Genomic DNA, 26,963 nt, shown 5'->3' with positions numbered 1-26,963 from the left:
TTGTTCTTGGGTTTCTCTGTAAACCTCCACGTTTTTGCCCCATATGTTAGCACTAGTAGAATGCTATGGCTGTACACTTTTCTTTTCAATGACAGTGGTAAGCTCCCAGTCACAATTTGGTAATGCCTGTCGTATGCACTCCAACCCATTTTTATTCTTCTGTAAATTTCCTTCAAAAGGTATGCTGCTGTTATTTATAGAGTATGCTTGGTCCTTATGAAGACAAAAACAAAGACAGTTTTTTAAAAGATGCATAATGCAAATGGCTATCTCAAATGCATACTTATGTTAGTAATGGAAAAATTAGTGCCTTAGCAGCAGTTGTAGGTAGAGGATGTATGGTACGTCTGAGAACAGACGGGGGCATTACTGCTGCACACCTTGCAGTGCTTGCACTGCTGTTGGAGCTTGATTATGTGAACATTTTTTTCCTCTGTGAAACTGCTCATTTAACAAATTGCCCATAATAATGTGTTCTTGTGGGAAAACATAAGAAATTCATTCAGAAACAACATTGTAATTAAGCTCTGTTTCTTGCATGTAGCAGCACGTACTAGCATTCTTTGTCATCCTACTGTAGTGCATATGCAGCATGAACAATCAAATGTACAACTGTTTCCTACCAGCTTTCGGGTAAAAATGCTTTCAGAGCAAGCTCATTCAAGCCGACAAGTCTTTTGTGCATTCGTACACTCGCAAGAAAGATATATCGCACTACACACCAGTTTACAAAATGTAAGGACTGTGAAATCAATGACACTGAATGCCCATACTGGGAAAAACAAAGCGAGGCTTGGTCTATAACATTACATACAAATTCACACAACATGATAGGTTAAGAGAAAGACAATGTAGACATTCATGTATCCACCTTGGATACAAGGATGTGCGGCTCATTCGCTCTGAGCCCGAAATGAAAAGGACGGTCCACGACTGTGGTAGACTTGGCGATGTGCTTAACGCATGCTTATGCTGCAGGAAACTGTTCAGAGGAAAAAAAAACCTCTCTTATGGAAACCACATTGACCTAACAAATGTCATGGGCAAGTCATTTTTTTTTTTTTTTTTTGGCGTAAAGAGCCGAATTCGTACGACGGTCATGTACCGTAGTGACCTTGGAGGTGTGCACACTGCATATTTACGCTGAAAGAAATCTCTAAAGGGACTGTTCGAATGGAAAAGGTTGAAATGAACGTTTACAAGCCATTCAAGGCAGAATTATTTTGGAACATAATCTTTATGCCAGGCTGGAGGTTGTTTACTTCGACCTACGAAGAACTAATTCTGGTTGTGGAGAAGCACTAGAAGAATCATTACTTGAAGATGAGCTGGATAGTTGAGTGTCGGAGTCCCAAGTTCCTTCAGGAGCCAAATTCTGGGACGGAATGTCTGACGGAAGCTCAGCAATTTCTTCTGGAAATGATGAACCTGGTCGCAGGGGTGAAACAGGAGGCTCAATTGGAGTGTGTGCAGCAGGTAAACCTGTACCTGTAGGAACTGGAAGAAAAGGTGGGAAACCATAATTAAGGGATGGGTACAGGTTTCCCTTCCGTCGCGTCAGCCATTGCCTCTAGCGCGCCGCTGCGCTCGAGCTCAGGCCACAAGGTGCTACCGAGCGATGCACGCAAGAACACAGTATTGCCCCGAGTTAGCGGAAACCGTTTATTGTGTCTGGTGGCGTTCAACACTGTACAAACGCCCGGTCCCAGGGAGGCACAGGAACCACACCAAGGGCGAAAATACAGACAGGGGCGCCTATAGCACGTCGCTGCGAGAGCACAGACTCAAGCTGGGACACGAAGCTAGGAAAAGTCCCAGCAGCTATGCTACTTGCCCTTGCGATAACCAATGGTCCAACTCGTGAGAGCTCGGGCAATCTCCTTCGGTCTGTGCGGCTCGGCGTGGTATGACCACGCGTAAGCGCTAGGCACCGCTCTTCGGCTTAGCGTCCAGAAAGGACAGCACAAAGTACGCCCTCCCCGCACAGGCAAAGGCACCATGCGCGAGCTCAAGTCCTAGTCATGAAGGTGTCAGCGGATGAGAGGAAAGCATGTACATACCCTGTGCTGTTCTGGAGATAAGGGAGCCATGCTCAGCCGTCAGCAGCCGAACGCGACCGCGTCATGACGTCAGCGCCCCGCCCCCACCACAAACCATCGCTAGTGGAGTGCCACCGCTGAAACTGGTTGCTATTGGAACTGATGGGAAGGCGTCGGGACGGCAGAACAGGTGAAGCCTGCGCAATGGCGCTGGTGCATTCCTCAATCCCCACAACGTATATGTGGGAATCAGTTTTAAGCTAAGTTTTCTTTAATGTGCATGGAAAGGTCTCCACTTCTTCTTCCCTGCTCAACGCTCCTTGCTCAGTGAATGTCCTATTTTTTTCACTCCGCGCTCGTCTGGTTTTAATGCAGACTTCTTCATTTGTTGCCTCTTGTTCTGCTTGTTTACTCGAGCACACCTACCCAGGAGCACTTACTCATTGACCAAGAATGCCCACTGACTCACTTGTTGTCTGTTCAGGTGCCAAGCATACCCAGTTGCACATACCTATGGTCTCAAGTTGTATAATTGGCAAGACAGCAGGTTGCCAGCACTACACAAAGTGGGGGGAAGAGGCAAAGAGAGCTTCATTTTAAATTCCTTGTTGCTGGACGTTCATTGTAGACTCGTACACACCTGTCACTATTAGCACCAGAGTCCTTAGGGGCCCTTAAGTGGATCATTCAAGGCTGTTCTTTAGGGGTGTGCGAATGTTCGAAACTTTCGAATAAGGTATAGGATAGTGTCCTATTCAGTTCTGTCAATTCAAATGGTCAGTATTCGTTAATGCAAATATTTTTTTAATACAGTAAAACCCCGGTAATATGAACCCGGCTGGTACGAATTTCGGTGTGATACGAATTCGTAACATTCCCCGGCCGAAATACATTGCTCACAATACGAAAAAAATCGGCTGTTCCAAACGTGTTGCCGCGCTGCTACGGATCATACGAACGCGTGAGCAACAGCGGCGGCGGCCGAGCCAGCGGGGCCACCGGCACAGACAAGCCGGCACAGCGGGATCTGGGCGGGATCCATAGTCGCCTAGCAACCGACTACGTCACGCGGCTGCACAGTCTCTCATTGGTCCCCACGTCGAGCGGGCCGGACCACATCACAGCCTAGCCGATGCTTAGCGAGAAATTAGACGAGCACCAATGCTGCAACGATGACCGCGGCGCAGCCCCGACGGCAAAAACGCTCCCTGCACTCGACTTGCTCAGGCGTTCAGTGGCGTGCGAAAACATTGCCAAGATCACGTGCGCGCACTTATACGCCTTTCAGAAGGCGATCGTTGACGATTTGGACAAGAAGAAAACGTCCCGTTGATACGTTTTTCAAGGGACCGCGAAAGAAAGAGAAAAAAAGCCGCAGTTTCGCCCGAAAGGTGAAGCAACGGAAACGCCAGCAGCAGCAGCGAGCGAATTGACCTTTGCGCTGTCTCTAGCTTCAACGCGAACTAAACATCGAAGGCGTACAAAGCTACTGGCACTAGGCGCATTTTGTCAAAATCGCAGATCATTTTGACGATAAGGTCCGCGCGGGCGCGCACTATGCGCACGTCCCAGATCGCTTTCAGGATACGGCAGTAACGGCACCCGCGCGGGTGCGTCGTATCTGCAACGTGCCGGTCACTTGTTGCAACTTAAACCGCGCACCGCGCACAGCAGCGCGCCAAATCACATGGCGGCGCCTCCGACCGGCATTGCTCCGACACCGCCGGTGAGCAAAAGCTTAGGCGAGACCCTCAACGCCGCGCGGATTTAAAAAAAGAAAAAAGAAAAAAAAAACCGCGGCGTCACGCCAAGGTCGCCGTTTCTGTGTGGCGCTGGAACACGCGTGTACGTGCCGACGTCTCAGCCAGCGCTGCGGCTGCAGTGCAGAGGGAAGCAACGGCGGAGGCCCAGTTCGGCCAACGCTTTAACGGCAGAAACCGAAACTTCAGGGAGCGAGCTAAGCTACGCCGGGCCGGTGGGAGCGGCGGACGCGCACGGAGACAGCGCACGGAGACAGTCGGAAGGTGAGGGGGCTATGAGGGTGTTGAGAGGAAGGGCGAGGGGAGCCACCGAAGCGACAGAGTTGCCGAGGCCAAATCTGCTTCCCTGCCGCCCTCCTCCCTCACCTGCGGCGGTCCCCGCGCATTCGCGCGCCGTCGCCGTGTCGCCTCTTCACAACCACAACCTCGCTCTCTCGCCATGCCTGCGCCGCCCGCTCCCTGAAGTTTCGTTTTCTGCCGTTATCGCGAAGCGAGCGCGGGCAGTTTCGTGGCCCTCGCTCGATATGTGCTTGCGCGCCGCGATATTTCACGAATCGCACCGTTCGTATGTCGTGCTATGGTGCACGAATATTTCAAAAATAAGTCCTTTTAATTCGAACAAAGTTTTGGCCCCCGGCGAGTTCGAATTATCGAGATTCGACTATACATGGAAGTCAATGGGATTTAGGTCGGGACCGCAAAAACGCGAGGTAGCAGCCGGGAAAATGCAGCATCGAGGAAGGTATCAATGGGATTCCACTATTAGAAATCTTTTCTGGTAAAAATAAATTCATTTTTCTTGATATTGTGTATGTTTTGATGATACGAATTTCTGGTGATACGAATATTTCACGCGACCCCGCGAGATTCGTATCACCGAGGTTTTACTGTTTCGAAACGTTACGTCAACTGCAGCCAATTAAACATAAAATCGGAACAATGATACAGTACATTCTCACCCCCATGGGCAGAGTATAGACACTAAAATATGAGAACTTGCATAGTTAGTGGAGCAGGCTACGTCGCTTAGGTAGTCATACTTAGCTAGCTATACAGTGGTCATTCGCGCTCTCTGAAGAGTCCTGTGCATGCAAAAAAACTACTCGTTTGCTCCTAATACTCCATTTGTGCTTTTAATAAATACCACTTGATAATGTACTATGTAAAATGACAAACTTGCTAACATTAAGGGTACTGCGATGTGAACATTGTTTTATATTTCTTGCGATAACAGCTGTTCATTATTTGAAAACTATTCGAAAACTATTCAAAAACTGTTCAATTCGATTCGCTTCTGGAACTATTCGATTCGTATTCTATTTGGCCTCATAAATCACTGTTTGCACACCCCTAGCGTTCTTAAAGTATGCGGTGCACTATCGTTCCTTAAAAAAAGTCTAAAGTTTCCATGCATTCATACTGACCCTGTCCATATTTATGAGGAAAAAGAACCTGGACCTTATGGGCCATGCTCACTTTCACCGTGTTCATCGTCTGTACAGTGAGTTTTCATATTAATGTGGCATAAATGTTTTGATAAAGTTTTGTCCGTACAAGCATTCTCATTAATGAGACAAGACAAGACAAGCACCCAGGTCTATATTTAGTACACATAATACCCAATAGAGTAGACAGGTTATCGTGTCACATCGCATCGGTAGGAGCATCGCACTAGTAATGCAAAGACGTGGGTTCGGCTTCCTCCTGTGGCAGGTTCTTTTTCTGTCCACTTTTCTTTCCCTTTATCATTTGTGCATTTCAATTAAAACAAGTAATTTATCTTATGCTTTCCTTGGTTTCAGATTGTATTACAGTGCGCAAGTACAAAATAAGTAGCATGATAGGGTGTCCCAATGTTAAAAACTGTCATGGGGACACCCTGTAGTTACCTTGGCTTCATATGATTGTGACACATGCTCACTTTATGGCATTGTTGGCTTTACATTGTGGGGTCTTGGGGTCTCACAGGAGTACCGACCACCGCGGGTTCGAGCTTAGCGTGCCACAGGGCCGCGTCAGCCATCGCCTCTAGCGCGCCGCTGCGCGCTCAGGTCGCAAAGGGGTTACCGAGCACTACGCGCGCAAGAACACAGTATTACCCTTAGTTAGCGGAAACCGTTTATTGTCTCCGGTGGCACCCAACACTGCACAACGTGCGGTCCCGAGGCAGCGCGGGAACCAAAGGGGTCCCGCACCAAGGGTGAAATTCAGACAGGGGCACCTATAGCAAGTTGCTGCGAGAACAAAGGTTCCCGCTGGGACACACCACCAGGAGAAGTCCCGGCGGCTATGCTACTTGCTCTCGCGATAACCAATGGGCCAGCTCACGAGAGCTCAGGCAATCTTCTTCGGCTTGGGCCTTCGACAAGTGCGGCTCGGCACAGTTCTACCACGCGCGAGCACTAGGCACCGCTCTTTGGCTTAGCATCAGGAAAGGATCAGCATAAAGTACGCGCTTGCCGTATGGGCAAAGGCACCGTGCGCAAGCTTAAGTCCTAGTCACGAAGGTGTCGGCGGACGAGAGGAAAGCATGTATGTATCCAGGGCTGGTCCCGGATAGTCTAGTCACCCCCGCTTCGCATGGGCAGCGCACCACGACGTGAGCACCCTCACCACAAAGCAATCGCGAGTGAAGCACCACTGCCAACAACTGCTCTGAGTGGAAGGGAGAGGGGCAAGGACAACAGAACAGGTGAATGTTTGTGCATTGGTGCCGGCGCATACTTCAGTCCCCAGAACATTGATTGAAGACAAGACTACGGTGTTACGCTGGAAAGCATGAGGTCACGGGATCAAATCCCGGCCGCGGCGGCCGCATTTCGATGGGAGCGAAATGCGAAAACATTCGTGTCTCGTGCACTGGGAGCACACTAAAGATCCCCTGGTGATCAATATTAATCCGGAGTCCCCCACTATGATGTGCCTCATAATCAAATCAGAATTTTGCGCATAAAACCACAGAATTAATTCAGGTTTCTCAGAAGGAAAGCTTCGCAGTTCAGTTGAAAAAATTCACCCGTAGCAGTCGCTCTGCCATCTGAGCTGACCAGAGCGAGACCGGATGAATGGACAATTTGAAGCACAGGGGCACTGAATATGGCAGGTTTAATTAACCCCAGGCTAGGATTGCCACTACGTGCACCTCTCAGGTGGACAAAATTTTTTCCTTTCACCGTCAGCTTTCTTTTCTAATGGTTACACACAAATATCCACTACATGAAATAACCATTATGCATGAGTGATAAAGAAATGATAAAGCTGGGTGCGGTAAGTGCCTGCCAGGCCAATGTCTTAGACCTTCATTTGGTCATGAATATATAAAAGGCTGTAGGTAATAAAAAAACACCATTTACCGTATATGCTGCTTGAGAAAAAGATACTGCACAAAAAGCAGACAAGTGGGTAACAACATAGACAAGCGCAAGCTTTAAACTAAATTTTATTGCTGTCAGTCATCAATATGAGGATATAATCACACGTTTGTAATGAGGCAGTACACATTTACTTAAAAGGAGCAGTAAAACATTAGCCAAATGATTACGTCACCGCAACATGCCGTGCATGAACCTCTCCTCGCTACTAAACAAAGATATAGACGTTTTGCTTACACATGCATTTCCAATGGAGGCTTCCATCAGTGCTTTCATCAGTGCTCTGGCAGTGGAACCTTTGCTTCTGCCCAGAATCTTTATCCCCCGAAGTCGCGGAGCTCGACAATGCGCTGGTAAATGCACAATACCGTTGTTTCTTATCAAAAGCTCGCACTTTCTTGCATGATCATTAATGTAGCATCCTGTTCGTCCTATATATGATTTGTCTTGTGCTTGGCTGTATCTTGTGCAGTATCTTTTTCCTAGACATTATGAACCAACTATTCCACCAACGTTTTATTGAGCTACGATACGTTCTTGTGTAAGGTCCACCTGTGTAATAGCTTCATCCCTAAATGATGGTTATAAATGTAAGAAAAAGCAATAAATAAAACAATAAAAGTACAGGCCTTACATGACAGATTTTATAATAGTTGCGTTGGCAATACCCTTTCTAATAAAAACGGTGAGACAGTAAAAGCATGTTAATTCGACGCTCGTTAATTTGTAAGGTCATATAATTCAGACTCATCCTGTAATCCTGGCAGGCATATGCATTAACGGCATCATACTCTCGGTAATTAGGACATATATGGCTGCACACCAGTTAATTTGGACAACCCTGGGAGTGCAATGAGCGCACAGCACCGTAAATGAGCAAAAGCGCCGCTAGTGTCCAACCAAAACGAAGCTGAGTCTCCATCACCATAATCATCAGCAGGATCCGTACAGGAAGGCCGGGATTAGTGTAATGCTTTGTTTCTATTTGTGCTTTATAACCTTTATTCTTGCGTTTACTGCCCCGCGTAACATTACATTGGCCGCGTGCCTTCAGAACTGCGTGGTCACCATCCATGATTGTGTCAATAGCAACCACTGTTTTGTTCGTAGCGGTTGTGGCTAGTAGTTTAATTTTGACTCAGTGTGCGCATTGGCCTCGTGCCTTCAGAACTGTGTGGTCACCCTCCATTATCGCGTCGATAGTGGCCGCAGTTTCTTTTACAGTGGTTGCAGTGAGCAGTATACTGTGTTTCAGTAGTTCCGTGCAGCACTGTGGAACCTACAGGCTTCTTCGACTAATCAGGAGGGCGAGCACATCTTAAAGGTGCCCTTTCGCACTCTGTCGTCTGCTAGCGGCGACCGCTGCTTCTCAGGCGGCAGCAGCATCTACTAATGCTGCAACTGTGCAGTGAGATCAGCTGTTGTGATAGCAGCAGTAGAAAATTCGTTCCGTATTCGCTCGGACTCCAAAAAGGCATACGTCTTGAAGATATTTCGAAATACAGAGGAGAAGTAGTATTTCACAGACAGCGGAAGCGGTGCCTTTAGAAGAAGCACTTGACCAACGTGTCGCACGGGATGGTGGCACCATCTCTTGATCCCTCTTGTAACCTTACGTCACCTCTTACGTCACCTCTTGTCACACAGTGTACTAGTACACTGTACTGTGACGACCTGTGTTTTATGTTTTTCCTCTCTTTACTTTATACGCCTCACTTTATTTTCTTTCTTGTTTTTCTACATCTCCTGGGGCGTTGACAAACACCTGCCCTGCATCAGATGGGATCAGGACCACTTACTTACTTCCTTACTTACTTACTTACTTACTTTACTTACTTACTTACTTACTTACATCCACTTATACACGGTGCGCTCACTGACATTCGTAGCCATTATCCTAATTAGAATTCATGCACATTTACTGCACACCTTCCGCGCTGTTCCAAGCATGTTCGATGCCAACTTATTCGTTCCTTTTGCGTAACAAAGCAGCTTGTAACGGTACCACACAAGCAAGTCTGCAGATGCCATTTTTACGAAGGGCAAAGCATTACCCTGGAGGGAGTCCTCCACAGTGTCGTTGCTGTGCCGACTACATACAGTTAAACCTGCTTATAACTAACCTCCATATAACGAATTCCTGGATATAACGAAGTTTTTCTATTCCCCGCCGTTACTCCATAGAAGTACATGTATTTGAGACCTCTACGTAACGAAGTGGCAGCGGGAGACCCCCTCGAAATAATGAATTTTCCTCGCCGACAACCTAGAGATTTCGCCCCAAATTTTGTCATTTTTGCGCGAGCAGCAACTGGAAGCACCTTCTCTGCCGTGACGGAATGCAAAGCGGCGGCGTCACGCTTGGCGCTCGAATTCACGGCGACTGCGAGGCGAGAGAGAGAGAGAAACTTTAATGAATAAAATGAAATTTTAGGTCCCGTGGTTGGGGCCCCTAGTCCAGGGCTCCACTGGCACGAGCGGTTCGCTGGGCTTGGTCCAGGAGAGCCAGTTGGCAGTCCTGGTCCTCGCCTCCCACTGCCTGTTAAAATCTTGTGTTTTTAGTAGTGTGGAGTTTATATAACTGAACAAGTAACTCAGCGCACTATAAAAGACAGAAACAAGAAAGGGACAAACAAGGACAAGCGCTTGTCCTTGTTTGTCCCTTTCTTGTTTCTGTCTTTTATATTGCGCTGAGTTACTTGTTCAGTTATGCAGAACCAACTAGCCCAACAATTAACTATTCTAGGAGTTTATATGTTTCGGTCTATTTGGGCATATCCACGTGATGTGCGGTAATGTTGGCGTGTCCCCGCACCACGGGCATTCGTCAGTGTATCGTGCTTGGTGAATACGGCTAAGTGTATGTAGGTTTGGGTATGTGTGTGTTTGAAGTCGGCGCCAATTCCTCGCCTGTTGACTGTTTAACTTAGGATGAGGGCGTCCATATTGCCTCCGCTCCCGTCTTTGGTGTTCGAGGATGTCGCGCGGTGTAGAGGGAGGCTCGTCACTGGGTCGGTCCCCAGCTCGGATGCTTAGTACGCGAGCTAGCCGGTCCGCCCTTGTGTTGCCCTCCATGCCCTCGTGTGCGGGGCACCAAGTGAGGTTGTGGAATCCGGTAATTTGACTCCCTAGAATTTTTAGTACTAAGCGCGGCGCCGTCCCGGAGACATACAGGCGGCAGGCGGTTTGTGAGTCCGTGAGTATGGCAGCAGATACGTCCCTATTCTCCGCGTCCCTAATTGCAAGTGCAATCGCTGCGGCTTCTGTTGTGCTGGTAGATTTTGCCCTGACTGATGCAGCTATCACACGATTTTGGTTCGTGGCTACCACTGTATACTTGTCCCTGTCCGTTTGACTCGCATCTGTGTAGTACACGTCTGGTTGTCCTCTAAATCTCTGGTGCAAGGTTCTCGCTCGGGCCTTCCGGCGCCCTGCATGATATCTCAGACTCATATTCTTCGGAATTGGGGACACTATTATGTGCTGCCTGACTTCCTGGCTCATCTGCACTGTCTCTTCTGCACTGAACTGGGGGCGGAGGGCAAAGCCCAATTTGGTTAATATGGCCCGACCCTGCGTTGATGCGCAGAGCCGTTCCTTTTGCGCGATGAGGGTGGCCGTCGCATATTCCTCGAAGGTATTGTGGATTCCTAATTTGTCGAAACGTTCTGTACTGGTATTTTCTGGGAGTCCTAGAGCAGCTTTAAATGCCCGCCGAGACGAGAGGCGAGAGCGAGCGCACATGTGCATGCGTGCGAGCGTGCGCGAGGCGGGCCTGCATCCCTCGACCCGGCGATCTTTCTGCCACGGGCGTGACCTTTCCCCCTCCCTTCATTCAAGCCTGATCCCGCCGCTTGCTGCAGCTGGCCCAACCCGCCAAGCCGGCACTCTCCTTTTCCAGTGATGTTGCCGATGTTGATAAAATGGGTCCAAAAATTGCCTGCGCGTTAGAATCGAGTACGACCCTAAATTTGCACTACCATATCGCCATCGGCATTTCAATATGGCCGCCTCCTACGCACTTCAAGCCTAGCTCCCGTAGCTTCGACCATGTGCTGTAGTACGTGTGCTTAGGCATTAGTCTACCAATTTAGTTATACAGTAAATGTTTACAAGTTTATACGGCCGGCAAAACTACTATCCTTACTTCGTATAGCTGTCTGTTAATTTGCTGTCGCAATCGATGCTATCTGGGACATTTTTGTTCATCGCAACTTTAGTGTATTGGGAGTAAATCTTGAGCGATAGTTGTATTTCTGTATGAAAGCATGAGGTGCTCGGTACTGTAAAGGATGTTTTTTCCCCTCTCTTTTGGTCACGGAAAACGGGTGTGCGTTAGAATCAGTAAATATTGTAAGCGTTTCTTTTTCAAATTTTCGTGCCGAACCTGCATATAACGAAATCCTCTTTATAACGAAGTTTTTTGGGAATTTGTCAATTTCGTTATATCCAGGTTTAACTGTATATGAATTTATCTGCTCTGAAATCAATTATTCGTTTGTACTTTTTAAATGCAAATTAATGTCTGTGCGGCAGTGTAGCATTTAATTTTTTTTGTCCTCTGCACGTTTTCATTCGAGCAAGTGGAGAACTCTATTTTCAGTATCATAGAGCCTCAATAACTATTTTATTAGAGAACAAAGCAAAATCGTGCAATAAACCGCCCTGCCACCTGCAGAGAAGCTTTCAAGAAAACACCTGCCAACAAGACCACTTGTCAAGGCCATTTAGTCATCCAGAGGGGTCTTAACTTTGGCACTACATCTCTGCGCAAGAATCTGCGCTTGCAGGTTGCATAGCCTTGGTTCTACTGTACGGAACTACTGAAACAGTGTATAGTTTTATTGTAACTCAGTGCAGTGCGCATGCACGGTGAACACAGCGAACGCTGTCGAGGATGTAGAGTGATTCTACCGTACATCAGACCCACTGGCTACATCGTGATAGACAATCTGTTGCTGACGAGCTCAGTGGCAAAAAAATAATTGTGTGCTGTTCTGAAAAGCATGTCGCATTAATTCATGGGTCTTGAGCCGTGGCCACACAGCGAAGGAAGTTCCAAGGCCCTCGCCGCTACGAGCGCTAATCAGTCACGAGATGACAAGAATTGTAGCTTCCACACTGCTTTTGTGCAAAATAGAAACAAGATTTGTGGAATAATTCACTAAATAAAAGTGTGTTCATGTAGTAAGCGTTTGTTTTTTTGTTCTCTTAATACCCTCGATAATTTGGCATTCGGTTAATTTAGACTTTTTTCAGTTAAGTGAAATTCGAATTAAGAGTTTTACTGTACTAACAAAAACAGTGTGGCTTTTTTTATATCTTGAAAAAATAAAAATGTCAATGTAGGTTTTGTAGTATTGTTAGCCTCAGCGAGTTAAGAAAGCAGTCACGCGCACATGATTTTTTGTGATTGCTCCAGAATTATTTTGGAATGGTGCAAGAAACGCAACTTGACTGGAAGCTCCTGTCCGGCGTTTTAACTTTTGCGCAGATGGCCATCATCACGTCTGCTGTTGTCTTTGCATTACATGCATTGCTGGCTCTTGGCTTTGTGGTGAGTACCTCTGGATGTGATTTTACGTGTGGTCAGGGGCTGAGTGGTTACCATGAATGCTGCAGGTGCGCCAATTACAGTTCACTTATTCCACTTGTAATCCACACCAATTATTTTTTTCCGTCGGCTCTGCCTCACTGTTTCCTGCCCAGAGGAAATGAAAAAGAACCATTTGACCAACAGTGCTAGGCTTCAAAACTTTTTTATGGGTCCCTTATTTACGCCAAGCTTATGCAGTGATTATCACAAAAAATAAAATTTTGCTTCCTAATTATTGGGGAGTACATATCAATAGCTGTGGCAGCTGTGGTTTCCAATGTCAAAATGTCCTGTGTTGATATTTTATGGCCCCTTTTGGAAAATGCTCTTTAATTTCACAAAAATCACTGAGGATGCTGCAAACATGATAAAGTAATTGCACTTTGCACACATTGAAATATGGATGTCAGTTTTCAAACTCAACTTTATTGAAACAGCGCAGCAATGTGCATATGCACGTGCATTTTACTGCCTTGGTCAAAAGTACGTGCACCTTCACAATGTATGTTGTTTGGCTGCGTGGTATGGTTGCCTTGGCACTCCTGACACATCAGACCTCTGCTTATTGAATATGGAAGTTCTTTTCATTTCCCAGGGCACTGGAACTTGTGGCATACCACAGGAACTTCCTTAAACAGCCTGTAGTTAGCCAGGCTGTCGCGGGCAATGTTGCTTGTATAGTTTTGAAAAAGATTGTACATACATAGGCAAATCCCACGGTAGCATATATCCTAGGTGGAATGTCCTGTGCAGCTCAATTGCAAAGAAACAAAAATGCACAGCACATGAATTAGAAACCACCGCATTAAGATGTCTTCTGCTGTCGTAACACATGACATACTCGGGTGGCCATTTCAGAGCGCTCTGGCAACACTACAAATGTTGTGAATCATGTAGAAGAGGAACCTGTATTCTGAGGTGCATCTCAACTCAAAGCCTATGCTCGACTTGATCTAAAGGACGCGTGTCGTGAACGTGCCCAGAATACTGATTGCGTTTCCTTTGGTGTGCTCCCGGCAGGCGTCACTTAGATCAAGTCAAGCGTGGGCTTCAATTCAAGATGCATTTCTGAATATGGTGGTAAGTGTTGCTGCTAGCATAAGCGGACTCCGCTGATCATAAAGAATCAAGGTCATCACTCCAACACCCAGGTATTCTCGTTTTTCACCACTTTCATGGCACTGCCCAAGCGCTCTCCAACGACCACCCAAGTATGTCAACAGTACTTTAAATGGCTGTGGATATATAAGTGAGCAAGAAGAGAAATCATGATGTGATTACTTATTATTTATAACTAAATGCAAATGTTTTCACTCACTTGCGCATTTGATAGTCTTAAAGAAGTTATTGCTTGTAAGTCTAGATTTAAGTCATTCCAAATGAAATTTCACAAAAAGGGGATATGTTATAAATTCTTGGTACAACGAAGTTATGCTGAGGGGGCTATATCAGTATTAATCAGCACTGGAAAGCATATGCTGCAGAAGGATGTCTTAAACTTTAACTATATAGTGATAGGCTGGGAAAAACGCAACGCTCATATTGTACAAAGGTGCGATAGAGGCATGATATTGAGGTCAACAATATTGAGGTCAGAGTAAAAATCAGACAGCTAGCTTGAGGTCTAAAAAAATATAAATAGCCTAGTGATGTAACACAGCATGTTAATATGGCTGTGGATAATTGTGCAGTATAATACGGTAAGCATTTGGAAGCTGATATAGAAACAGTCTTTAAGAAGGGTACATATATCACATTTTCCCTTTTTTTTTTTCTACGAAATTTGTTGATCAAATCTTGAAGTGCGCCTCACCAGGTTGGAACAATGCAAAGAGGCAATTGCAGTGCTTAGAGTGACGATCGGGACTGTAAAGCATTGTGCCATTGTATAGTACTCTATTTAAGGTAGGTCACCACCTCTGAGAAAAAAAATTTACAATTCTAGTCCAAAAGTTACAATTAAATTTTTTCTTGTAAAGCTTAGGTAGTTTGAAACTTTAAAATGATGAAATTGATAAAAATGTGAACAAAAAATTTATATAAATAAAAATGTGCCAAAATATGCATGTTGTGCCAAGTCATAACTACAAAATGGTACGTGTGATTCAAACGGGACTTGGCAGGTACATAATGAGGACAATAACCTGTGCATCTAACCACCACAATCACTATCTCTAAGCTAAGGTGCGTAATCATTAAAAGACTGATAAAGTTGATATCCCACAGGCTTGTTTTCCACACAATTGGCCATAGTATAAAAAGTTACTGCTCGTTTTCAGTCATTCTGCTTGAATGCACAGATCCATATATAAAGAAATAGCACACAAAACTTTATGTGAAAATATTTATTATAAGGAAAGTTATCACTGTTTGTGTAACTGTAGGATGCAAAAAATTATGTTTTGAGAAAAATGGCTTTAAATATTTAAACCGAATTTCAACGTAATAAAAAAACATTCAATATGTCTAAGATCCAACGAGCTAATAGCTTGGGCCCTCCTTAGAAACGGCACTATCTCCTTTTGAGCAAGCCGAAGCATGCACTTTTTTTTTTTTCTGGCCCGTCTCCAGCTGTCTCACGTGCGGCCTTCCTCACACGGCAACAGTCACTGCAGTTGACGCTTCCTTTTTGTCCTGTACTTTGCCATATTTGATGGAGTACTATAACTTTCTCCTTGAACGGCTAGAACTAAATCTGCAAGCTCGAAATGGCGTACGAAAAAGCACAGATGGCACAGATAGTGCAGACGCAAACCAATGCAAAACGCACACAATGTAAACAACAGTGTGCCGTAGCGCCCCGCAGCCCTCTTCTGGAAATTTTAAAATAAATTAAAAGCATTATGTCCCACGAAATGCTTACAAAAGCTTTAGAACGTACTTAAACTTAGTATTACGTAATATGTATACGAAGAGACATTTATGACGAGATGGCAGATGCTGTGGAATCAGAAACCTTCAGTTTCGGTTTCGGATGCGTCTAGGAGGTGTTAGGAAAATGGTCATAAGTTTTGAACGGCTTAAGATAACAACATAATTCGTGTCTCTAAATAAAGTTTTCTTGAATAGACAGGGAGCTTGACTATGCTAAATCCAAAAAAATCAATTTTTTTTTTTTTCAAAAAATGTGTTTTTGAAGATGGTGACCTACATTAAGAAATGCTTGTGGGAGAATGCTGCCTGGATGGCATTTAGCAGCTTCTAGTGTAAAACCAAAATATCTGACGAACCCTGGTGGGGCGACGTTTTAAGTTAATATTCGATGAAGTAAGGGTTGGCAGAACACTGCTGCTCGAGGGAATTCAGGTCTCTCTGTGAATTGGAAGCTGAGGTCTAAGTTGGAAGGAAGCAGAGTCTTCACTTACATTGAGCATGTTGTAATTAGAGGAGCAAATTGTTCATATTAGTTAAGGCCTTCTGCAAAATGCAGACGATCCGTAAAAGTACATGAATGTTGAGCTCAGACAAGAATAAACTTGGCATACTCTGTGCTTTTTGCGGGTTGCACCCAACAACACACATAGCCCTACAAATGAGTTACTGGGGCTGCTGTGGCAAATCTTGCTTTCATGCAGAAGTGGAACATTCAAACAGAGTATTGCTAGTAAAATGCTTGCACCTAAAACAGCATAAATAGATTGAAAAAAAAAGAAAAAAAAAGATTAGGATGTGTAAATTGTAAAGAGAAGTACAGCATTATTCATACAATAGCAAGAGGGCACTGGCATTTGAGTGTTCCTTTGCATCCTGCTTGAATAAAATGTGTTTGACCTTGCTGATGAGTGCCTTTCAATATGTTTTTGAGATTGCTTAAAAGTGATCTCTTGAAGGAGTACAGACAGAATTAAATTTTTTGGGTTGCCTAACTCTTGTCCCACTAAGCACAGTACGGGGCCTTGATTACTCCGCCATGTAGCAGGTAATTATCATTCTTTAATTCAATAAACTGATAATGTGGCGGGAAATATTGAGCGCCGGCCAATCGTTAAAAAACAAAAGACGTTTCGGCACCGCTACGGGGCGCTTGTTTACAATGAAGGAAACTTAATGTAAAGGTTGTTTATATACGCTTCTTGATGTGACGTAAGCAGAGGGTGTACGAGGTGTGTTGGCGAGCTACAGCCACTGAAGTGAGCACATGAACAAGCTGTTCTTCGGATTGGTGCCAAAGTGACAATGAAGGAATTGGAAGAACAGCATGTGTGTGTGAAGTTCTGCTACAAACTTGGGAAAACTTTCACAGAGACATTTCAATTGCTTAGCCAAGCATACGGGGAGGACTGTGTGAGTCTCACGCAGTGCTATGATTGGTTCAAGCGTTTTGAAGACGCAAGAATGTCGGTCGATGACACTCCCAAGCTTGGACGACCTTCCACATCCACAGATAATGACCACGTCGAGAGAGTTCAAACTGTGATTTGTGGAAATCGACGTTTGACTGTTCGAGAAGTCGCTGATGAAGTGGGTATCAGATAGGATCATGTCATGAATTTCTGAGTGACAAACTTAGGATGCGTCGTGTCATTGCAAAATTCATGCCGCGTTTTTTGACTGACAAACAGAAGCAGACCCGTGTTGAAATCAGCCAGGAACTGCTCGCCGCTGCCAGTGACGATGAAAACTTTCTTAAGAACATCATAACAGGCGATGAGACATGGGTTTATGGCTATGATGTTAAAACGAAAGTGCAGTCATCGCAGTGGGTTCTCCTCGTCCAAAAAAAGCACGCATGAGTCGGTCAAAAATGAAGGTGATGTTGGTTGTGTTTTTTGACTGCAAAGGCATTGTCCATCAGGAATTTGTGCCATCTGGTTAGACGATAAACAAAGAAGTTTACCAGGGAATCCTAGCATGTTTGAGATATTCTGTGCACAGTAAGAGGCCTGAATTGTGGGAAAATCAGGCTTGGATGTTCCATCATGACAATGCCCCGGCTCACGCGTTGCTCCTTGTCCGCAGCTACTTAGTGAAACACCACATTCCTGTTGTGCCCCACCAACCATATTCTCTGGACCTAGCCCCAGCAGACTTTTTCCTATTCCCCAAGCTGAAAACCATCTTGAAAGGATGTCGTTTTCAAACCGTAGAGGAGATCCAGGACAATGCAAGAAGAGACCTGTGCACCATTCCAGAAAGTGCATTCCAGGAGGCTTTGCAAAAATGGAAGAAAAGATGGGAAGAGTGCATTGCCAGTAGAGGGGACTACTTTGAAGGGGACAGCACTTAAAATGTTGTGCCATAAGCAGTAAAGGTGTTATAGCAAAAGTTCGGTTTCTTTTTGAACACACCTCGTATATCGGGGGCAGATTGCCTGAGTTGCGATTAAGCGTGTGTGTTGTCATTTGGATATGAAGAGATTCCAGGTAAAGCCTTGCTGTCTTGTTCTTTTCTTTTCCAATTATCTTCGCGTTATCCCAGTCAGTGCCATGGCCAGTGGTCACTGCGTGCTCAGCCAGTCGTTTGTTGCCATGTGCTTGTTGCCATGTGCTTGTTGTTGACATCATAAAAAGGAATCTCAGTAAAACTTCATTTGGGCCTAGTTGGTACATAATTCTGAACTTAAACGTACAGCACAAACACCTAAGACGAACCACAAAAGGAAGATACACTGCCAGTGTGTGTCGTATCTTCCTTTTGTGGTTCGTCTTAGGTGTCTGCGCTGTAAGCTTTAGTTAAGAGTTGACATCATAGTTGTGCTGTTTTAATTTTTTCCCGAAATTGCCCGTTTCATCGATGTACACGTGTTCACAACCAGCGCAAGGAATCCTGTACACGACCCCCGGGAACTTCTCTTTTTCTGTCTTTCACTGTCACCATTGCGTGTCTGAGCTTGCACGTAGGGGCATGTGCGACGTCGACTTCGTACGACCGAACGATTCCGGACAGGCTTTCGCTTATGCCGGGGGCGTATGGTATTGGAATACTTTTTTCTTTCTGTTGTCGCTGGGGTTGTTGTGGCATTGTATGAGCTAAGGAGTTTTCGATAGTTTGGATAAACGAACTGGGGTAGCCCGAAGAGAACAGGTCACGGTGTGTAGTAACCAGATCAGCTGCTTGGTCCTCCATGGTAGAACACCTATGAGAACCAATGAAGCTGTAAATTGACACAAAAGAGCATTTCTCTTCATGAAAATGTGACGTCGTAATAAAGTATTCCTTTAAAAAGACATTGTTAAAGAATCGAAGTTTGGCTAGTCAGTTATTAATGCCAAGAAAATGTTCTCCTGCTCCCAGTTCTGAGGCCCAAGTGAGGCATAATTTGTGAGAACAGTGCTGTGAGATGAAGCACATATGAGAATTTTCGTCTATGCCAGTAAAAATAGAAGCTTAGTCTTGTGAAGCTAACGAACAAGCATGGTCTGAGGCATTGGTGAGTGCTCCGAAGCTAAAGAGCATTTAATGTATGGCCACACTAGCATGCGCACAGATCACATCCATTGCACCAATTTTGGCAGGGCCACTGGCCAGCACTCCTTTGTTAGCTTCTATCTCTGCTGAGAACACAACCCTTATGATCAGCAATGACTGGTGGCTGATTTGGGAGTGTCCTTGGTATGCCTTGAGAAGAGAGCCTCTCTCTGCTGAGGCTGTGCATTGCACACAAGGACTGCTAAGACCTTTTTTGACAAGGCAATGAACAGTGTTTCACATGACTGTGCCCCATGGACAGTAGTATTGCAGTGCTTCCGGAATGAATGGAGCTACCTATACAACAACTGCACTTTGCTTTCACACCTTGGAGACACCGACATTGACACAGTCCGCAAAAGGATAGAGCAGAAGTGTCACCACTCCTCTAAATGTTGTATGGGGCAAGCATGGGGCAAGCTGCCATCCTCTGTGGTGTAGGTTTACGGGTGGGTTTCGCCGGTGGAGGTATGCCAGAAACGTGGACACTGCTAGGCCTTGTCTTCATGGATGATCTTGTCCTTCTGACTGAAAATCCACCTTGCTCTGCTCTGGCTCACTTTCAACCCAAAGAAATCTGCAGAAATCTGGGCCCAGCCAACATTACCAAAGTTGTAAGAGTTACAAGTGGCATAGCCTTGACTTGGGCCACATGGTATCCTTACATCAGTGCAACAACCAGGTTCACTGAAGAGGGCTTCCACAACACGGAGTCTAACTTACGCAGTCATTTCAATGGGCCAGCTACATTCTTCAAGGCCAAAGCACTTGTAACTGCTACCTTCTGGTGCAAGTGTCCTGGAAGTTTGAGATTATCATAAGCCTGTCATTCTTAACAAAGTTCTTTGTTTGTCAGCCGATACCCACAAGTGGCTAGTAGCCAAGACGGGGCAGGCAACCTGCTTGAGTGGTGTCAGAATAGCAACTGTGAAAACCATCTGCACTTGTGGCATGAGAAGCACAAAGCAAGAGTGAATATTAGGGAACCTTTCACTTTTTGGATGACAGTAGATGGGCTAACTTGTTTTTTGTTTTTTTGTTTGTTTGTTTTCTTATGCCGTGACTCAAAAGAAATCAAGACAAAGGGCACTTCCAAGGTCAAGTTGTGAAAATATTACTTCCGTTTGCGTACACAAGCCCACATAAAAATAAGTCTTGTGCAGTAATGGGGAAGTGTGTGTTGGTACTTGGCGATACAAGGGGCTTAACCGTGCACAAAAGTTGGTAATTGCAGAATAAATAATATGGCTCAACAGTGGTGGCAGCAGTATGCAACCCTGGCCACAGACCCTGCCCAAGATATTCATAACAGATATTGACCCTGCAGGGCAGCACAAGAATGGGTGGAGCATTTGGTTCTGCAATGCACAAGCCTATTTTGTTCTCGAAGGAAGGATGCTTTTTTTACAGGACGTATAGTACTTGCCCATTAGTATGGCCATACAAGCTAGTAGCACTACATTCTCCTGCCATCAGGTTGCACCATTAGTGGAGTGGTAGTGCTCGTAGCTGTCACGAACTTAGTTCCCACTGGCATGTGATTGTTTTGCAGGAAAAGTCACAGGACTATATAAAGAGTCGAGGGTCCCCACACCTCCTCAGCCTTAAATTGCTACATGCACCTGTGGAGGTGTCCTACAGGTGCTAGTAAAAAAAGCATGCACAGTGTTGGAAGCGACATTTTACTTTTCGGAGCAAATTTCGGAGCTGAAGAAATGCCACTTTGGAGCAGCCATAAGTATTTTCGGAGCAGAAAAAAATGCTAGTTTGGAGCAACTTTTGGTGTTTTCAGAGCAGATGGCCAAATATGCCATACAACTCCTGGAGTTAAAAGCATTACTGAAGCATCTCATAAGTATTACTATACAATAATCCGCACAAATTGCAATAAACAAACAGTTAGGAAGATGGATGATTATCGAATGTGCAGTAAAATGAGCTATATATTTAAAATACCTTACTTGTGGCAGAAATGAGATCAAACCTGTAAAGCTGATCACCACATTATAGAAGTAACCACAGTCACATATAACCATTGCCAAAGCAGCAGTTGATAATCGGCATGAGATGGACGTTTTCTCAGTGACTTTCACATTTCACCAAAATAGTCTGCATGTCAAGTTAAAAAATACAGCTAAATGAGCTATATATTTACAATGCCAGTTTTTGTGGCATAAATGAGATCAAAGCCAATAAAGCTGGCCATCACAATGTAAAAGTACTCAGTCACTTATCACAATTGCCACAGCAGCAGTTGCTAATCAGCACCAGATCAAATTTTACAGTACCGTTTCGGAGCAGGTTCGGAGCAGTTACTAACAACAATAAGTTTGGAGCAGCATGTAGCAGCACTTCCAGCGCTTGAACCAGTGCATGTAGCAAAGGTCATGCCAAGAGAGTGTCCACCTGCTTGTACCTACATTTGCCAACCTTGTCACTGGCCGACAACACTGGTTCCTCTTGCTCGCCAGTGGTGGTAGAACATGTATTATGCCTTTCTGCGCTGAGGGGGTATTCTGTAACTGTCCATCTAGTGGACATGTTCATTTCCTCTGCTGCTGCATGGAGAGCTGTTTGGCTTTGATAACGGCCAATCAGAAACTCAGCAGCAGACGAAATGGACATGTCCACAAGGTGGACACTTATCGAATACCCCCCCCCCCCCCCTCAAGGCTGCTGGAATGCTAAAATATAACGAAAAATTTTTGTCAGTACTCCATTAAAGTTTCATTCGATTTATTTATTTATTTATTTATTTATTTATTTATTTATTGCTTCTTTCTTTTTTTTCTGTGAATTCAAAATGTAGACTGTGTTCACTTACAATGGTCATTAAGCATTTGCTTTTGTGGCCGTCACTAAATTTATTTATGGTGTGCATTGCCTCTTTTGTCTTTCTAAGCATTCTTAGTCAGCATGTTTACATGGACGTTGCTCAGGTAAGTTGTATTTTTATGGAGAGTACAAAATTGTTATGTTATTCACAGATATGCGCAGTGTCTTTGTTCCCAATGGCTTTCAGCAAGTGACTGCCCTTGACTTTTCAGAGGTACTTCTTTCAACATGAGATTGTACACAACGTGCCAGCAACCCTACCATCCCTGGTTGTCACAACTACAAGCAGTCACGTCAGCAGTGATGTAACAAAAGTAGTTCTGCCAGTGAACAACACACATTACTAGTGTGTCATGAAAGTCCCCGTTCTGTGATATGTTGCATTAAAACAAAGCATTGAGACACTGCGTGTTCTTCCTCACTCATAGTATTACAACGGCTAGCAAGAGTGTCCATTTCGCTTGGCCAAATATCGGGTGCACAAGGTATCTGAGGACACAGTTTCGTATCGCCAAGGACATTATAGGGCCCCTCACCTGTCTGGCCATTTTGAGCTGACAAGCGCAGTGCACACGATGCGCACTCACGATCGTCTCTGCTAATAATTGCATCGCTACGTACCGTGGAAAGAGCGGAAATTTCAAACTAAACGCTGTTTGCTCTTCTTCTCACGGGCGCTGTGCTCCAAGATGGGGGGATGACGTATATCAGCTAGTGCGCCTACGTACATGTATCATGTATATACTGTGATGTCACTCTGTGACACGTGACTTCGAGAATTATTCGAGGCATTAGCAGTTATTTATTTGATCCTGTTGCTTCAATAGACAAATTAAAGTTTATGTAGATAACAAAACAAGCAAACCGAATGTCTGCGTGTTTTTGTTTTATACTTTGCACCACAGCCAGAGAGATGTACTTCCGTTTTGTCTGCTTGTTCCAACGTCGTGCATTTGCGTGCTCTGAGAGCAAAACTATGTCATTTTCTACCGTGCTTCCAGCACACGATCATGCTCTGTGATCCGCTTGTGTCTGCCTCAGTGTTCGTGTAGCACTGTCTTATACCGCTGGTCAGGTGTTCTCGTGCACAGCACGCAAAATCGTGCACTGCACGAACTGAGACAAACGCAACAGCTCGTGCACGCGACCGTCAGCGGAAGTGTGCCACGCAGCAAAAAAGCGAGCAAGGAAAAAATAAAGAAGCGGGAGGGCGGGGCCCATGATGTATGCGTCACACAACCCTCCAGCTCCGGCATGGGAGAACGCAGAACCTGCGGAGGCTAGATGGGGCAAGTGGAGAGAGTGTCCTTGTTGGTGGTGATGCTCGCTTCCTGGAATCATGTGTTCATGGCGCTGAAATATTTCTATCTCAGCTATTAATGAACCAGTTTGAAAAATTCTTGCGGTATAACACTCACAAGAGGGCACGTAACGACTTCCAGCGTATAACTAAAATTTGTTATGTGGCATGGTGAGGGGCCTTTTAACAGTCTCATTTTGTCCAGGCGCCTAGCTAACTTTGTCTTCACCAACCACTCTTTCAGTTCTTTTACATTTATTCCAGGGTAGCAGCTACCAGTCTGACACGGGGGGGAATGCAGCAGGTTGTACTAGTCTGCTTACACATTGACCATAGCGACATTAGAGATCGCCACCTTTTTAAAAGTGATGAAATCCTTTGTTTGCATTCGCTGAGCTGTACATTAACAAGCAGCCACACAAAGTTCAAAACTAGCCTAAGGCTGCTATTGTGGAAGGACTCCCAACATCAGCAAGCATACAGCAGTTATCAAAGCCAAATTCAGTGATTTATTCAGGCTGAAGATGGCTTTATTGAACAGCTTTAGGCAACAGTGGTAATATAAACAATGTAAATAATTTGGAACAAATATATATCTAATCTTGTCTCAAATATTGTTCCTATTTCTGAAGTTGTCAATGTCCTCAAATACCTCACATACCCAGAATACATGTTGGCTTTGGGGTTTCTGATCAGTTAAAATATTCACCTAGATTATTTGCCATTTTTTAATAGATTGACAAGTTATGTCAATTCTGACGCAAGACATCTAAAAAACAAAACCCACATCCTGCATAATTGTTTGAAATAGGCTGTGGAGTTAAGCCAAGACTGTGGACTTGGATTTATTCACAATTATTATCTTAATTGTTTGTCATTGTGAGCTCTTAAAGAGTTTTATTTTTGTAATGCATAGGCATCTCCATAGTAATTAAGTCATGAAAGCACAATGCCTCGAGGGTAAAACAAATAATTACATCACATTTTAATGCATCCAGTCCGCGATGTGTGCCAAGGGCAGTGTGGCTTCAGAAAGCGAAGGTGGTGGCCACACCATTGATGAGTACACCTACATCATGAGCGCACCGCTCGCCAGAAGTTTGCTTCATTGCGCGCCTGATATTCCCAGAAATGCAGGAGGAGAAGGTGAGACTTGCCCTTGTTGAATGTATAGAAGTGCCGCTTCAAGGATGATGGAAGGGGGGCCGACTTGGCAGTGTGCGGCCAGCTTTTGGCAACATGGTCATTGTGTGGCACTTTACCACTTCACTGGGCCAATAATAGACAATAATATGTAGGTACTCCTTTAAAATGTTTGCATTAGCTGCATACATTCCTGAATAAACATCAATCAAGATAAAGACTATATTTCTTTTACATATGAATATGTGCAACAGGTACATCAAGGTTACATTTTGACATTTAGGACTTTTAGGTAGTACAGATGTTGATGACAATGTATGTAGCTTCCAACTAGGTTATTTTTCAAATGTGTATAATGTCTTGCTCCTAACAGCAGCACAGGAAAGTATATTTTTTTTTTCGTGGAAAACTGAAAATATGTGCTTGGCAAGTGCAAAAAAAAAAAAAAAAAAAAAACGTGTACTAGAAGTGTCGGCCATGAAAGTGTGCAAGAGAGTCTACTATTGTCAAGAGTTTTGCTTGGCAGCACTAGAGTGTACTAGTACACTCTAGGCAGCACTTATCACAGTGTGCCTTTTGGCTTGGAAGAACTGGCTTGCTCTTTTTCTTCACCATGTAATACGTGCTATTTCTGAAGAAGCAATATACCAGACAGAGCCTGCTTGGTAACATTTGGACTGGATTTTTACATCTGATTGGCATGAATAGCATTTTATTGTGACGCCTTTTTTTTTTTATCCCATTAAAGAAAAAAAAAAAAGGCCTTTAGTAATCAGTGTTGCCATTCAAGCGCAGTATGAACTTTGTTTTTCTGTATTTGGTGGGATTTAATGCCAGATAAAGCATCCCCGTGCTGCATCACACGAATTGTCGTTGCAAAGCAAAGGAGCAAAGAACGGCGCTATAGCGTCCTACCCAAACGAAGCGGCGGAGTCGCATCGCCACAGCCAGCAGTTGAAATCGTACGCGGATGACAGCAACACCGGAACGCTTCGAGCCTATTTGTGTCTGTGAAGCCTGTATTCTTGCTTTTACCGCCGCGCATAACACCGCGTTGGCCGCGGGCTTTCGTAACTGCGATGTCGTCATCCACGATCGCGTCGATGGCGGTCGCGGTTTTCTCCGCAGCGGTTGCGGCGAACAGTAGTTTCGGTTTTACTCGGTGCGCGCGTCGGCCGCGCGCAAAAAAAAAAAAAAAAAAAAAAAAAAAAAAAAACTGCGTAGTCGCCATCGATGATCGCATAGATAGCGACCGCTGCTTGTACAAACGTTGTATATAGTAATACTTCCTAAATAAACGTTATCCCCGTAACAATATATTAATAACATGAATATGGTATATGCCTACATTAAAGCAAAAACTGGCATAACTATAAAAATATAAAATATTGAGCATCAGCTGGCGTTGAGTGAATTCTAGCTTGTTGCTTTCTTTAGTAGACGAATTTACATAGACATTGCATCGCATTTCCCGCATGTCGCATAAATGGCTGTAACGCGCGCTAGGAAGTAAATGAATGCAGCGCTGATTTTCCTCTGCATTGCGAACAATAGCTGTGACGAGAGGATATTTACACAAATATGTTGCGTTCAAAGAAGGGTGGCTGAATCGTCTAATTGGTATTTCATCCATTTTGTTGCAAGAGCTTATATTAGGATGCAGTGGCGCACCGACGGGGGGGGATTCGGGGGTTGCAGAGAACAAAATAAAGAAGGGATCACCAAACCTTTCGCTATTGTTTTGGTAATGTGGTTTCTTTCAAATGTAGTATTAATTAATGCCTGACTGACAATGAGGATGTGTAGAGATGAGTACCACGCGAGTTGTGAGCAGCTTTTCTTGCTATTACATGTTCCTTTGAGTGATTTCGCTTGTTTAAACAACGTTTGTGTCCAAAAGAATATCATATCCCTTGTAACAATTGTTTGTAAAGGTTACCCGAAAATTGATCCAGAAGCAAGTCTAGCAGACAACAAAACTCCAGTTTCCTCCTCGCAGTTTCCTCTTAAAATTCAACACCAGATTTTAAATGCGTAATCGTTATATGCCAACCCAGCGATGAGGAAACCCGTCCGTCCGTCCGTCACGTAAGACGAATGCGCGAAGATGAGCAAGCGGCACTGTTTATACTCATACTTGGACAATTCCAATGGAGTTTCGTGTGGAGTTTTTGCGTGAATTTTTTTACCCCTCCCCCCGAATTTCAAAGAATAAAAACCCTAAAAATAAGGACCCTAAACTGTATACTCCTCGTTCTTGTAGGCCTTTCGCCAAGTGCAAAATGTTTATTGAACTAACTCAAGATAACTAACTCAAATTTTAAAAGTAAATTGCGTCAGAAAATTTTTAAAGTACGACGTACACACGAACTGCATGGAGGAGGAAAAAAACTTTATTCTGACAGGGCATTTGGTACCTCCCAGGTCCCCTGGGTCCCCGCGCGCGACTCCACCGCACTCAAACGTTCATGTTTAACATGTCCATGAAAACGAACTGCATGCAAACAGAAA

General features: G+C 44.6%; 1 protein-coding gene across 7 annotated transcripts in view; it reads left to right on the top strand.

Annotated features, from left to right (window-relative positions):
- LOC119433352 (dnaJ homolog subfamily C member 5) overlaps positions 1 to 22,411 on the top strand; it is a 163,394-nt gene extending 140,983 nt beyond the window's left edge. For all 7 annotated transcript variants that reach the window (XM_049658454.1, XM_049658457.1, XM_049658455.1 and 4 more), the window contains 2 exons: positions 12,665 to 12,727; positions 22,222 to 22,411. In XM_049658454.1, the coding sequence (XP_049514411.1) occupies positions 12,665 to 12,727; positions 22,222 to 22,356 (198 nt within the window). In that variant the 3' untranslated portion in view covers positions 22,357 to 22,411. The remainder of the gene's footprint in view (positions 1 to 12,664; positions 12,728 to 22,221) is intronic.
- Positions 22,412 to 26,963: the final 4,552 nt, after the last annotated feature.

Source organism: Dermacentor silvarum, chromosome 11 (assembly GCF_013339745.2).
Source record: "Dermacentor silvarum isolate Dsil-2018 chromosome 11, BIME_Dsil_1.4, whole genome shotgun sequence".
Lineage (NCBI taxonomy): Eukaryota > Metazoa > Arthropoda > Arachnida > Ixodida > Ixodidae > Dermacentor > Dermacentor silvarum.
This window is presented reverse-complemented; position numbering and strand designations above follow the sequence as displayed.